Source organism: Erpetoichthys calabaricus, chromosome 3, assembly GCF_900747795.2.
Source record: "Erpetoichthys calabaricus chromosome 3, fErpCal1.3, whole genome shotgun sequence".
NCBI lineage: Eukaryota > Metazoa > Chordata > Cladistia > Polypteriformes > Polypteridae > Erpetoichthys > Erpetoichthys calabaricus.
The window spans coordinates 179,890,572-179,906,392 of record NC_041396.2 but is presented as its reverse complement, the minus strand read 5'-3'; the positions used below and the strand labels follow the sequence as shown (position 1 = coordinate 179,906,392).

The 15,821-nt window shown below is 40.4% G+C and overlaps 1 protein-coding gene across 1 annotated transcript in view; it reads right to left on the bottom strand.

Annotated features, from left to right (window-relative positions):
• ufl1 (UFM1-specific ligase 1) overlaps positions 1-15,568 on the bottom strand; it is a 99,414-nt gene extending 83,846 nt beyond the window's left edge. Inside the window, exons 1-2 of the mRNA XM_028797560.2 lie at positions 15,372-15,568; positions 4,012-4,157 (exon numbers count right to left, since the gene is read on the bottom strand). Coding sequence (XP_028653393.1) covers positions 4,012-4,157; positions 15,372-15,448 — 223 coding nt within the window. The 5' untranslated portion in view covers positions 15,449-15,568. The remainder of the gene's footprint in view (positions 1-4,011; positions 4,158-15,371) is intronic.
• Positions 15,569-15,821: the final 253 nt, after the last annotated feature.

Genomic DNA, 15,821 nt, shown 5'->3' with positions numbered 1-15,821 from the left:
TGCTGCACCGCAATACAACTCTGCTTGGCACCATGAATAAAGTGCGACGGGAACTTCCACCTGCAGCTAAAGTCAGTTCAGTACACGAACAATTCTCCACGCTGGTGTTTAGATCTCCCAGTGCCATGCTGACAGTGTATGTGCCCAAAAAGATGAAGTCTGTCTGCATTCTCAGCACAATGCACCATGATGTGGAGATTGGGCAAGATAAAAAAAAAAAAAACAAACACGGTCACAGACTACAACCACATGAAGGTATGCTAATGAAAAACATATTAGTGTGACGAAGTATTCTGGCGCTATTCTGGTGATAAAATGATTTCTTCAAAATGTCACATATATTTGTCTTTCTTTTTTCCCCAGCGTGGCGTTGACATCATGGACCAGAAGGCGCGTGCTTGTTCAGTGCGAACAGGAACACGCAGGTGGCCGGTTGCTGTGTTCTACAACATCCTTGACCTAGCAGCGATGAACGCACACGTAGTGTATAAGGCATGCACGGGGTCCGCTGAGAAAAGAAGAGTGTTCATGGCTCACCTTGCAGAGGAACTTCGTCGTCGCTTCTTACAGGAAAAGGCGATGGAAAAAGAAAAGATGACACAGCGTCAACAAACTTCCGTTCTAAGACCTCAGCTTCCCCCAGGGAAGAAAGTACAGTGTCAGGTGCTCATTCACTGTAATAGGAACCATAGCACAGAGAGGTGTGTACACTGCAACAAGTACACATGTCGTAAATGTAGGAATGGCGGACCTTGGGTGTGTGGGAACTGTTAATATTTGAATGTGATGATTTTATATAGCACGGATCGGAAATCAGCAGTTCTTAACATTGCACCACGCAAGCTGTCGTATCAACCACCAACTGTAACTTGCTTTCTTTATTCTTCGGTTATAGTCTTGAATAAAAGTGCACTTTTATTTATGTGAAACCAGCTGTGTCAGATGGGGTTGTATGGATTGATTCTGAATGCGACTGCGAGAATGAAAAGTGAATTTAAAAAAAAAAAAAAAAAAAAAAAGCTAACCTTTACCAGTATCATAAGTTACACCGGCTGTTACAGACTGAAATCAAATTTATGTTGTTATTCTAAAATTGTAAGAATAAGAGGAGTTAATTTCTCGAAGTGGAGCCGTGCGGGATCGAACTCGCCACCCTCTGATCCCCAGTCAGGAACTGATATCATTACGCCACCGCGGCGGTTGTAATAAGTGTGTCAATGTGGCATGCTAACGCGGCTTTTTTTTTTTTTTTTTTTTTTTTGAATGAAAGCGCATGTGTTCTCTTATTTGTACCTTTTGTGAAAGTGTTTCTTTGATATATGGACTTCAGGCTTCATACGTTATATAGTTTATGCCTACATTTTGTCATTTACTATTAGAATATGAAAAACGTTTCTGTTTTAAAAATGTGTTTGGACAGCCTACTATAGAAATGGAACACACATGAAATGCGTGTATTCCAAATAACGCTAGAATTATTTCCACTGTAAAACTCCACTTCAATCCCAGGTAATCAAATCAAGGCAAGGCTTGAGCTAGGAGAGAAGTTCATTCTAAGTCGGTGGGGGGATGGAATAGCTGGCTGCTAGTAGCTTTGGTTTATCAGCACATTTAGATGACAAAGGACTCTGGCGGAGAGGTGCAAACGGATTTAAGACGCGATTTAAGGTGGGACGGATTTACGAGTTTTTTCGTAGGCTCTGGTAATTCTAGTGTTGATCACCTCTGTATACTGTCTGGAGGGAAAAGTGAGATTTTGAGTTAATTATGATCCCTAGATTCTTCTCATAAGGGTGTGTGTTCAAGTTTCAAAACTCCGATTCTGTATTTGTATCTAAAATTTTTGCTTCCTACATGTATTACTTTATATTTATTTACATTTTTTTTCAGCCATCAGTCTACTAAAGATTATATTCTGTCCAAGTTGCTCTAAATCTACATTATTCTCTGTTTCAACTACGTAGTTTGGTATCATATGCAAACTTAACTAGCTTGATATTTATGTTTTTAGCAATATATTTCATTTACATCCTATATTCATTTCTTAGGCTGATCACTACCTCTCAAAGTGGTACCTGTTCTTGATGTGGAATGCTTGCCCGTTTCTATAATAATTGCATCTCACCCATGATATATGTTAAGATTACTGGCCTGTAATTACTTGGATCAACCCAATCACTTTTTTAAATTATTAAATATGGATAACATAGGTTAGTGTCTAACCATTGTGAATTTTCACACTGTGCAGTGATTAAAAAAAAATATGCATCAATATGTGCTTACTAACCTACTTAAGCACTCCAGGACAAATGTTATCTTTTTAATCTTAGCAGCAATTCTCTCTCGAAAACTTCAGTATCACTACACACATCAATGACAACCTCCCAGTGATTGCAGGAACTATCATTATTCTTCAAGTGTAAAAATTTAATTCATTTGATATTTTACAGTCAGAATATTTTTAGTTCATCCTAATTGCTTCTAATGGACTTCTCCTCCTCAATGATTTACTACTAAACTCCTAAGATAACTTCTCTGGGTCATCTTTCATAATTTTTTTTTGTGTTCTTTATTTCGCCTTATACAAATTTCTTGTATTAGGAATTTGTTAGTTTTCACATACTCCTTGGGGTCAGAGCGCAGGGTCAGCCATTGTACAGGGCCCCTGGAGCAATAACAGGTTAAGGGTCTTGCTCAAGGGCCCAGCAGTATAGGATCTCTTTTGGCAGTGACGGAGTTTCGAACCGGCAACCTTCTGGAAACCAGCACAGATACTTAGCCTCAGAGCCACCACTATTTTACTGCAGGATTTGTCTCTAATTGTCTTTTAGCATGCTCAATATACTTTTTAACTGTTGCACTCATATGCCCAACAGATAGAGTGACTTTTACACCACATAAAAAATAGGCTGCACAGAAAAGTAGTTCTATTTCATTATTTATCCACAAAGGAGTTCTCTCACAATTCTTACTGCTTGCAAATCCCAGGATGAATTTGTTTTGCATTTTAGTTTAGAAAAAATGCTTTTAAACCCACTTTGCTACTTTTTAAAATGTTTTGTATTATGATCACTAGATCCTAATGGTTCAATTACCTCTTTCCCTCTATTATTACATGTGTTAAAAGTCAGTGACAGATTACATCTATGAAATTCTTTTCTAGCTCTCCATTATTCAACTTGAAGCCCCTCATGACCATAAAATCCTCCTCTAAACTGCTTTTCAATATTATTAAAAAGATGCATATTTAAACTAGAGTCTACATTGAAGGATCTACAACACACTCCCCGTATCAGGCCTCTAACCCTGATGCTTCTACACGAGTCCTGATATCCTAACTAAGATGTGGCCCATCACCAAACTGACACAGACATGTATTCAGATCTCCTTTCCACAAATGGCAACTGTCCCACATTTTGGATTTTTCTTAACCAAATAACCTGTACCGGTTTTAGTAATTCTCATCCCCATCCCCCAGATTTAGCAAAAGTCTTACTATTGTGATGATATTGTAATTTTGTGCAGATACTTAAAAATCAAACTCACTTGTTGCATTCTTGATACTTCTGGCATTAGAGCAAGTACTTACTAATGCACTGCTCATTTTACTTTGGCATTGTAACTATGAACTAGAAATCTTTTTGTATGAGTATTCATACCACTGTCCTTTAATTAATCTGAAATTACTGACCATCTTTCCACACCCCACTTGAAACAGTCTTTGACATAATCTACTTATTAACCCATTCTGGTTAAAATGCAACCCATCACAGTGGTACAGTAAATATTCCTGTATATAAACTTGCTCAAGCCCAGAAAATGAAGGCTATTGAGTAAAATAATCTGCACATTTTTGGAAGATGGAGAAATCTAAGTATCTACAATAAACTCCTCTCAGAAACAGGGAAAATGTGTGAATTCCATGCAGACATTCTCTCAGTTGTGAATATAGCTGATGTCCTGATGTCTTGAAAGTGTTTTATCGTTTAAATGATAATTACAATAACTCACCTCTATGAGCACTAAGCTCATACAGAATTTCCTGCTTGATCTGAGCTGGAGTAATGTATTCCTTGCCATCCAAAGTATGCACCACATCCAGTTTTTTACATGCAATCAACTTGGCCACAATTTCTATGCAGTTTCGCTCAGACAACCTAAAAAGATTAACAATAAACAAATAAATAGATAGATAATAAAATAAACACTACATACATCTCTAAAAATTAGTAGAAACAAATAACAGGACAACTAAAAGAAAATATTACAGTATTTTGCGCACTATAAGGCGCACTTAAAAGCCTTTAATTTTCTCAAAAATCCACGGTGCGCCTTTAAATTCGGTGCGCCTTATGTGTGCACTGAGTTCCAAAATCTGTAAAAATGTTGTTGTGCATTTTAGTAAGCGCTCTGCTTGATTGACTGTCAGACCATTTCCTGCCGACATAGGGACGTAGTAATACGTACACTATGAACGCTGGCAGCGATAAACCAATTGCAGAACATTACGTAAAGCCACGTACACTTACCTCCGCCACGCCTACGGCAGGTAGGTATATTGTACTACTGGTGCACTGCGAAACCACATTTGTTTGGCTAAGGACCCTGAAAATGGCATCAGAGAAGAGACATGCTTACGATGCACAATTCAAACTACAGGCTATCAGTTACGCGGTTGTAAATGGGAATAGAGCAGCAGCGAGAGAATTTAAAATCAATGAATCCATGGTTCGGAAGTGGAGGAAGCAGGAGAATGAATTGCGCCAAGTTAAAAAGACAAAAAAGAGTTTCCGCGGGAACAAGGCGAGGTGGCCAGAGTTGGAAGACCAACTTGAACAATGGATTCTTGAACAAAGAGCAGCCGGGAGAAGCGTCTCTACAGTCACCATTCGACTGAAGGCAATAACGATAGCACAAGACATGAAGCTCGAGCACTTTCAAGGAGGTCCGTCTTGGTGCTTTCGTTTTATGAAAAGGCGCCATCTCGCCATCCGCGCACGAACTACCGTGGCGCAGCAACTGCCAGCGGATTACAAAGAAAAGCTGACCATCTTCCGCACCTACTGCAGCAACAAGATTACCGACAAAAAAATCCAGCCCAACCACATCACCAACATGGACGAGGTCCCTCTCACTTTTGACATCCCCGTGAACCATACTGTGGAGAAAAAGGGGACCAGCACGGTATCCATACGCACCACGGGGCATGAGAAATCGGCTTTCACTGTTGTTCTTGGTTGCCACGGTAATGGACAGAAACTACCACCTATGGTCATTTTTAAGAGGAAGACGCTGCCAAAAGAAAAGTTTCCAGCCGGAGTCATCGTTAAGGCCAATCCAAAGGGCTGGATGGACGAGGAGAAAATGAGAGAGTGGCTGAGAGAGGTGTATGTGAAGAGACCGGGTGGGTTTTTCCATGCATCACCGTCTTTGTTGATCTGCGACTCCATGCGTGCCCATATCACCGCTACTGTGAAAAAACAAGTGAAGCAAATGAATACGGAGCTTGCCATCATTCCAGGAGGATTAACAAAAGAACTCCAACCGCTGGACATCGGTGTAAACAGGGCGTTCAAAGTGAAGATGCGAGCGTCATGGGAGCGATGGATGAGAGACGGCGAACACACCTTTACTAAGACTGGAAGGCAGCGCCGGGTGAGTTACGCCACCATATGTGAATGGATTGTGGATGCCTGGGCTAAGGTGTCTGCTTCGACTGTTGTCCGAGCTTACGCGAAAGCTGGAATCATTGCTGAACAGCCACCCGGCAACGAGACTGATTCCGACAATGACGAGAGGGAACCCGGCATGTTTGATGGCGAACTTGCCCATCTGTTCAATTCAGATACAGAAGGTGAGGACTTCGATGGATTTGTGACAACAAACTGATCAAAAAACAATGTGAGTGTATTTTTAAATACGTAGTAGAATAAGGTTTAACTAAACTCATTGTTTTGCTTCTGTTACCTTGTTTTTGCATGCGCCGAATAATACGGTGCGCCTTATGTATGGCTTAAGTACAGAAATAAGCCCCGCAATTGAGAGTGCGCCTTTCAATCCAGTGCGCCTTATGGTGCGCAAAATACTGTACTCAGTGTTACGTATGGCCAGGGGCCCTGCCTGGCCGGGACGCCAGCTGGATGGAAAGACCAGGGGGAGAGAGTGTGCTCAAGGCATTATCACCCCTGGAACGCTAGAAGGTAGGGGGTTACTGTGGTACCACAGATGCCCAGAGGCCATGGGGGGAGTAGGAGTTTGTGCAGCCCTTAACATGTTAATGGGCCACCTTGCGTGCTCTCGGGTGTGGTTTAACAGGAGTCAGCTGGCACTACACCGACAGCCAGAGTCGGGAGGGAGAGAGACAAAGCTTGTCAGACAAGGAGTACAAGCAAACAAGAGAGACAGAAAGAAGAAGGAAAAGAAAAGAAAGCACTGTGTTTATTTATACTTTGTTGAACTGTGCTGCTGTGGGGAAGGATAGGAAAGCGCTTCCTCACTGAAATAAACATGTTTTGTGCATGTTGTCTGTCTGTGTCGGCTGGTGCACCCACTGCAGGCCATATCAGTCACATTCAAATTATAAAAGGCTGCACCACGAAAATTAGCACATAAGAAATCAAAACATGAGAATGTATTCTTCAAACAAATATTAGCAATGGGAGTTTAACAATATAGATTTACAGTATGTACACGTACGATTCAATATTCTACCTGTACAAATGTACTCCTTTTAAACCAAAAAAAAATATGGAGCCTAGTTTTAATTTCATTCACATATCTTTATGCACAAAGCAATGAATAAGTTTTCTTTCTTGGGGTGTGGCGAAACAATTGTATTATGTTAAAAACTTTGCTGAAAATAACAACACAAAAATTGCAGTGGTCCTAAAATGAAATCTCCATGAAACCAAAGAGGTTGCATATACAAAATAAAATGGGAGCATGAAGGGATGGTATGCTAAATGCAAGAAGTGGTTGACATGCTGAACTGCTGGCACAACAGGTCAGCAAATACCCTGCTTCAGATATATAGGATGCTGTTGTATGGGACACAATACTGAATACACACTGCATTTGTAGTGTTTTCCCTGGATATCTTAAGTAAAACATACTTGCTATAGGTGGCAAACAGGATGAACGGACATCCCAGCAAGGAGTTGCCCCAAGTGGACAGAAACGCATCCCGGCCGAGAGTGGGAAGGACCCTTTGTCGTACCCGGACAAAGCTCCCCAGATGGATAGACAGACATCCCAACCAGTAGAGAAGATGGTTCCTTACCCAGGCAGGAAACCCCACATAAATGGACAGGCATCCTGACCAGAAATATGTGTAGCACCATCCCTGGCAGGGATAGAAGAGGAAGTCTTGGAAGGACTGTTTCTGGGAGATGTTTATTCCCCCCAGATGGCAGCAGTCCTTGATATCAGCACCCATTCGGGAACCAGCAGGGAATGCCGGGAATTGTAGTCCAGCAGCGTAGCCCTGCAGGGGTCCATGAAGGGACTTCAATGTGATGCAGAAAACCTGCCCAATTTCCCTCACCTCCCACATACCTCTACAGCGGAAGAAATCTTGATTAGTCTTGAGGACTCAAACAGCACTTCTGTAATGTATAAAAACATTTTAAAATCCCTCCCTTTCAAAGATCTCAGAGTACAGTGGGAAAAGGATCTCTCACTTAACATCTCAGAAAAGGAATGGAAGGTAGCAATGCACAGAATTCACTCGCACTCCATATGCGCAAAGCATACAATTATTCAACTTAAAATTATATATCGAGTGCATCTCTCTCATTTAAAATGATCCAAAAAGTCAGTGGATAATTGAACTTCTTATATAATATGCTACAGTGGCTGTGCGCTTGTCTGTCCAGGATTTTAAATCACCTGTAGCTCGCAAACAGTTTGACCTATTGACCTGACATTTGGTACACATATACTACGTGATGTCTACTGTCAGCTTTCGGGGTGATGATTTTTATTACTCTGAAGAACTCTGCCTGTTTCAGCTATGCAGGCAGGGGTTAAAGGCTAGAACACCTCCATCGGCACAGGCAAGCATGTCCAACCTGAACTGGTTCGACCCTCTCTGCGCCCCCAGTTTGCCTTCAACCCCGGGTGATGTATTTGTGATTGGAAATTCAATCAAATGAAACCCAAATATCTCTTGTCCTAATCAGAAATCTTTTGTCTCTTGTTTTCCCGGTGCTCGTGTCCGAGACGTTATGAGATGAGCGCCGACAGTCTTCAAGAGGAACAAGAACAGGGCAGTGGGATCCATTGTGATACACGTCGGGGTAAACGACGTGAGACACCGACAGTCAGATTCTCAAGGCGGACTTCTCAGCACTAATTAAAGCCACAAAGGACAGGACCCCGGCTGCAAGAATCTTCATCTTAGGTGCCCTACCTCTCGTTAGAAGATCGAACGAGTATTACAGTTGTTGGTTGGAGTTAAACATCTGGATGAAAGGCTTCTGCGAGAGTCAAAACATCGGGTTCGTAGACAACTGGGACCTTTCTGGGAGAGGACATGTTTCTTCAAGCAGGATGGTCTGCATCCAAATAGATTCGGCACCCGGGTCCTCTCCAAAAACATCGCTAAGGTAATTTGTCTCTCTTGACTGTCTATTTTTACTCCTAACCCTTTCCGTAATGCTTTGCTAGGATGTGATAATTCGGTAACAAAATCTTCCTCCAAAGTGCACTGTATTAATACTGTAATAACTAACCTCAATGCATGTATAAAAAAACTAGGCAGTGCGCGCATAAATACGAATAACTTAATTACAATTACACCTCTAGATGAACAATGTATTAAAACAGATTATAGATTAAATAAAAAATACGCACAGAGTGGCAGTAATAAAAATAACTTAATTTCTATCTCGAATACCCATAACGCACATACAATTCAGTTCTGTTCTTCCTAAACATTAAATATGACTTTATTAAATGTTACAGCATTAACCAACAAGATGTTTCCCATCAACGGTCTTATTAGTGATAGGGAAATTGATTTTATTGCACTAAGTGAAACGTGGCTTAGCTCTGATGGTGCGGCTGTTTTAATCGAATCTGCACCTCCACATTACAGCTTTGCTCGTGCGTATCGCCAAGGTAAGAACGGCGGCGGTTTAGCAAACATTTACTCAAGCCGATTAAAGTGTAAAGATGTCAGTTTTGGTAAATTCAAGTCCTTGGAGTATCTTACCGTTGTTATTCATGGAGTTTCTCATTTTCTAGTATTATCCGTGTACAGACCTCCTAAATACAGTGCGTCTTTCTTTGAGGAATTCTCAGACTTGGTATCAATTTAAAGAAAAGAAAGAATTTAGGGGTAACTGTTGATTCTGACCTGAATTCTAAATCACATATTAATCAGATTACTAGGACAGCATTTTTTTCCACTTAAGAAACATAGCAAAAGTTAGACCTCTTATAACATTGCAAGATGCTGAAGAATTAGTCTACACTTTTGTTTTCAGTTGGTTAGATTACTGTAACGCACTCCTCCCAGGACTACCAAAAAAAGACATCAATCGATGTTGCAACAAGTGCAGAATGCAGCTGCTAGAATCTTAACTAGGAAAAGATAATCAGAGCACATCACCTCAGTTTTGATGTCACTACACTGGTTACCTGTGTCATTTAGAATTGACTTTAAAATTTAAAATACTGCTTATGGTTTACAAAGCCTTAAATAATCTTGCTCCATCTTATATATCAGAATGTCTTACGCCTTACACTCCAAATCATAACCTTAAATCTTCAAATGAGTGTCTACTTAGAATTCCAAGAATTAAAATTAAAAGAAGTGGTGAGGCAGCCTTCTGCTGTTATCCACCAAAAATCTGGAATAGCTTGCCAATAGGAATTCACCAGGCTAATACAGTGGAACACTTTTAAAAAACTGCTGAAAACACATTAGTTTAACATGGCTTTCTCATAGCTTCATCTTAGTTTAATCCTGATGCTTTGTATATTCAATTAATTATTATTATTCATGGTGATTTCAAATCCCTTCTAATTCCTACTTTCTCGTCTGTTCTTTTTCCGGTTTTCTGTGGCGGCAATCTGCGCCACCACCACCTAATCAAAGCACTGTGATGTCCCTACATTGATGGATTAAAGGCCAAAAGTCCACATGAACGTCATCATCAAATTTTTCCATGAGAACCCTGAATACAGTGAGGACTGATTGAGGTCATTTATGTTAGGTAGAATGCCTAGAGGGGGCTGGGCGGTCTCGTGGCATGGAACCCCTGCAGATTTTTTTTTTTTTTCTCCAGTTGTCTGGAGTTTTTTTTTTTGTTTGTTTTTTTCTGTCCTCCCTGGCCATCGGACCTTACTTTTATTAGATAGATAGATAGATAGATGTTAGTGTTCTCTAATTTTAATTCTTATTTATTTTGTCTTTTTTCTCTTTCTTTATCGTGTAAAGCACTTTGAGCTACATTGTTTGTATGAAAATGTGTTATATAGATAAATGTTTTTGTAAAACTGGAAAAAATTTAATTCTCACTTAGAGGATTTGTAAAAAACGTTTCCAAAACCTGGCAGGATCTAATCAATAACAATTTAGAATACGCATTTAAATTGAGGAATTGGATTCTCTCCCCTCTTTTTCTATTCTATCTATTTTTATTCATTTACATAATTTTTACTATTATTAAAGTGCTACTCTGCTAACCTAGCTCTCTTTCTCAAGGGATGGATTTTTTTTATATAAATAAAATGAAATAAAAAAACAGTTACTAGACATCCTGCTAGCAGACACATCACAGTAAGACATTCAGATTATGTGACGGGTGTCAAGGTCACACTTATAGATAATCATCTACATAGTCAAATCAAAAACAAAACAGTGGCTATCTAAACAAAACAAACATTTTATCCAAGTGGCACAGAAAAGCATTGTTGACATTAGAGCAAGTGTACTTGTACACTTCATAAAGTGTTTTTTCTGGAATTTCTATAAATAGGTCAAGCTCATAACTTTTTGTTCACAATCTGTATGTCTACGTACATTGTGCAAATTTGAGGTCATCAAAAAATAAGTTACAGTAAGAAACCAAAATACCTGAAGAAAATCCACATAAATACAAGATCTAGACTTAGATCTGAAACTAGGGAATCCATTCCCGGATGGGTTTATCCATTCCTGGGAATTCGGGAATCCCGCAATTCATTCCTGGGAATCCCAGGCTCCCAGCGATGACATAGTGCACGGGCATCTCACATGTGAAAGGTTTTAGAATGACCGACACTTATTTTTAATAAAACTACTGCAATATGTTGACACAATTTAAAGACTAACCTCATCTACAAGCAGTTCATGCTGTCATAAGTACGTTATCTTTAGTTGCGGTAATAAGAGCGTAGAAAGCACAACGTGTCCAGCGTGCGGTCATCCAGGCAAGAGCGCACCTTCGTGCAGAAGTACGCCAGCCGCTGAGAAAGCACGCTCTGCCTCCACTGAAGTAGGCGGCACAATCATCAGATACTAATACACTTGTTCTAAACAACACCACGCTTGCCACAGCACTGAAACACTGCCATTTCAGCTTTTACTGATGCATCCAGTTTCTTGTCATCATTCTGTGATGGCAAGTTTCTTGGCACAGATAATGCGGATTGCAATTTCAAGTTGCTGTTCAAAGCTGTTATCTGATGAAGTGCAAGCTGCAGCAATGGCGCCACCTTAATTATTTTCAGCTATAACTCTTATTTCTTGATCGATTTTTACACTTTTACTCGCTATATACGCGAGCTTGGCCGTTCCTGTTTTCCCAGGAATTACAGCAGTTTCATTCCCAGGAATGCGGGAATGAAAAATGTCCGGGTATCCCGGGCTCGAATGGATTCCCTATCTGAAACTAGGAGTCTAGAACTGTATTTTCAAAATCCAGAAAAGTATATTCAGCATGCACCTGAAGATTTCTATTTTGTCTAAACAAAAGAAAAAGCATTACATTTAAATTGGAAATAACTGTCTGACGGTATAAAACTAAAAAAAAAAAAAAAAAAAAAAAAAAAGTACCTTGGGGTTGTGAGTTAGAGGTTTTGTTGAAGCACAGTATCAACACATATGAAAAATTTTAATGGCAAAAACTACTGAGTGTATACTCTTGGCTGATACATACAAACCCTTTCCACTACCAATCTGCTGCTGCTTCACCACCTGAGGCCACAGGTCCAACATGCCCTCGACACTCTGCAGGTCGCATACCAGGAGAAGGTGGGAGTGGAGGATGTCATCATCTATATGCTACACCAATCCCTCTCCCACTTGGACAGAGGCAGTGGTGCTGTAAGAATTATGTTTCTAGACTTCTCTAGCGCCTTCAACACCATCCAACCTCTGCTCCTTAGGGACAAGCTGACAGAGATGGGGGTAGATTCATACCTGGTGGCATGGATCGTGAACTATCTTACAAACAGACCTCAGTATGTGCATCTCGGAAACTGCAGATCCGACACTGTGGTCAGCAACACAGGAGCGCCGCAGAGGACTGTGCTTTCTCCAGTCCTGTTCAGCCTATATACATCGGACTTCCAATAGAACTTGGAGTCCTGCCACGTGCAAAAGTTCGCTGACGACACTGCTATCGTGGGCTGCATCAGGAGTGGACAGGAGGAGGAGTATAGGAACCTCATCAAGGACTTTGTTAAATGGTGTGACTCAAACCACCTACACCTGAACACCAGCAAAACCAAGGAGCTGGTGGTGGATTTTAGGAGGCCCAGACCCCTCATGGACCCCGTGATCGTCAGAGGTGACTGTGTGCATAGGGTGCAGACCTATAAATACCTGGGAGTGCAGCTAGATGATAAATTGGACCGGACTGCCAACACTGATTCTCTGTGCAAGAGAGGACAGAGCCAACTATACTTCCTTAGAAGACTGGCGTCCTTCAACATCTACAAAAAGATGCTGCAGATGTTCTATGAGACGGTTGTGGCGAGCGCCCTCTTCTACGCAGTGGTGTGCTGGGGAGGTAGCATAAAGAAGAAGGACGCCTCACGCTTGGACAAACTGGTGAGGAAGGCAGGCCCTATTGTAGGCAAGGAGCTGGACAGTCTGACATCTGTGGCAGAGCGACGGGCGCTCAGCAGGCTCCTATCAATTATGGAGAATCCACTGCATCCACTAAACAGTGTCATCTCCAGACAGAGGAGCAGCTTCAGCGACAGACTACTGTCACTGTCCTGCTTTACTGACAGACTGAGGAGATCGTAACCCCCCCAAACTATGCGACTCTTAAATTCCACCCGGGGGGGTAAATGTTAACATTACTCAAAGTTATTGTCTGTTTTTACCTGCATTTTTATTACTCTTTAATATTTTTTTTGTATCAGTATGCTGCTGCTGGAGTATGTGAATTTCCCCCTTGGGATGAATAAAGTATCTATCTATCTATCTATCAATCCCACAATCAGAACAAAAGGATGAAATTGTTCTGAAGATGTGTTAAAAAATTTTTTTAAAAAATCCTGGTAATTAGCTTATCATCATGCATTTGGTTAAAAACTAAATGACTGAAGGTACTGAAGAACTTTGCAAGGAGGAGTACTGTATTCTTATAAAGTGGTCCTTTAAGAAAACTGGATTTACACTTCTATTCCACTTGAAAAATCAATTTACAGTACGTTCACAAAGAGTATATATATTATATTTTTTCCTTCTGACAAATGTTACGGGGACATTGCACCAGCTGATTCAGTTTCCATCAACAGGTTATAGGGTTATGTAACAGACAGTAATTACAAAATTCCCTATGTTCTGGGAGATTATATATCTATACTAATAAAAGGCAAAGCCCTCACTGACTCACTAACTCACTCACTCACTCATTGACTGACTCACTCATCACTAATTGTCCAACTTCCCGTGTAGGTGGAAGGCTGAAATTTGGCAGGCTCATTCCTTACAGCTTACTTACAAAAGTTAGGCAGGTCAAAAGATGAGTGGGCCAAAATTCCTCCAGAGCGCTGTAAAAGACTCATTGCAAGTTATCGCAAACGCTTGATTGCAGTTATTGCTGCTAAGGGTGGCCCAACCAGTTATTAGGTTCAGGAGGCAATTACTTTTCCACACAGGGCCATGTAGGTTTGGATTTTTTTTCTCCCTAAATAATAAAAACCATCATTTAAAAACTGCATTTTGTGTTTACTTGTGTTATATTTGACTAATGGTTAAATGTGTTTGATGATCAGAAACATTTTGTGTGACAAACATGCAAAAGAATAAGAAATCAGGAAGGGGGCAAATAGTTTTTCACACCACTGTATGTATGTGTGTGTGTGTATGTATGTATATTATATATGTGTGTGTGTGTGTATATGTAGATATGTATATATATATGTTTACATAACCTCTTTAACACACTACTTCGCTGCGAAGCGCGGGTATTTTGCTAGTATATATATTAGTACAAATGTGTTGCATTCGGTGTATGTGTCTTTTTGTTGACATTTTATTACTGTCACTATTCTGGGGAGACGCACAAATAAAGGTTTTCACTGGATTAGATATACGAAAATAAACTTAAGTTTGACTGTGTTTCAGTTACATCGTCTGAATTCATTCAGAACAGGGAGCAGGGAAAAAAAGCCTACCAAGTACTAACGCTAAGAAAACAAAACTTGCCTTTTGCCTCCTTTATAAATACGAGTTGTTTATATGATGAAAAACGCAACTCTTAGAAAGCGCATAAAGGGGTTTAAAAACTTTAACGCACTGAACAATCTGAATGAAATCAGAATCTGCACAACACCTAGCCCGTCACTCATTTTATTTAATGTGCATGAAATAAGTATAAACATATATGCTGCATATTATAATACTCATTGGATTATAAGGGTTGCAGAGATAACACAGCAAGATGTTATTTTTGGATTACACTCTAGAACCAAATTATTTTTGGATTAAAGCTCTAGAACCAATCAACCATGTTATTTTAAAAGCCCTATACACGCCGGCATTGTAACAGCGTACCACTGGCTATAACTAACCTTTTACCTCGACTCTAGTAGTTCGGTGTAATGGAAATAATTAACTGCCTCCAAAGATATGGTAATATTCTCACCCCCAACTGAGAATGAAGTGAACTACTGTGCCACTCTTGTTTCAAACTTGCAATCTGGCAAGTATTTCTGTAAACAACGCAATATGGGTAGTGTCACAGTCACACTCATGAAGTGCTGACGATATTATTTTTCAGTAAACACCTTAATTTAAATTCACTTTGATATTTTTATCATTCAAACAACTGAGTATAGTAATTCTGTATGCAATTATTGCAAGAACACTCCATAAGACTCCGTTAAATTTAACAGCTTAACTACAGACAGGATTTCTACTATACCTCTGCACAGATTCCGCAAACTGTGCTCTCTGGAAGTATGCAGCCAGACGTCTTACTTCTTCCCAATCTGCTGTCATGATTCAATTTTGTTATACCTTTTATATGTTAACGGGTTTTCTTCCCTATGAGGCTGTCACTCTACCTTCAGCTAGCGAAAGCTTCTTAAATAACACGTCACCCTGAGATGACGTCAGACGGAAAGCGTCAAGGCCCAAACTGGTTGCTCTTATAGAACAACATGCACGAGTTCTCTGTGTTAGAGCTTCTTTACATCTCCACAAACAGGTATATTGAACGGAAGGTGACGATTTTTACAGTGTACCACCATAGATGATGATTTTACATTACCAAGGTTGAAACGGGGACGCTACGTCGGGACGGGCAGCTGGGAAGCGTTTTGGAACAGGTTCGAAGTTGTTGAAAAGGTGAAGGGGGGGGGGTCAAGGATAG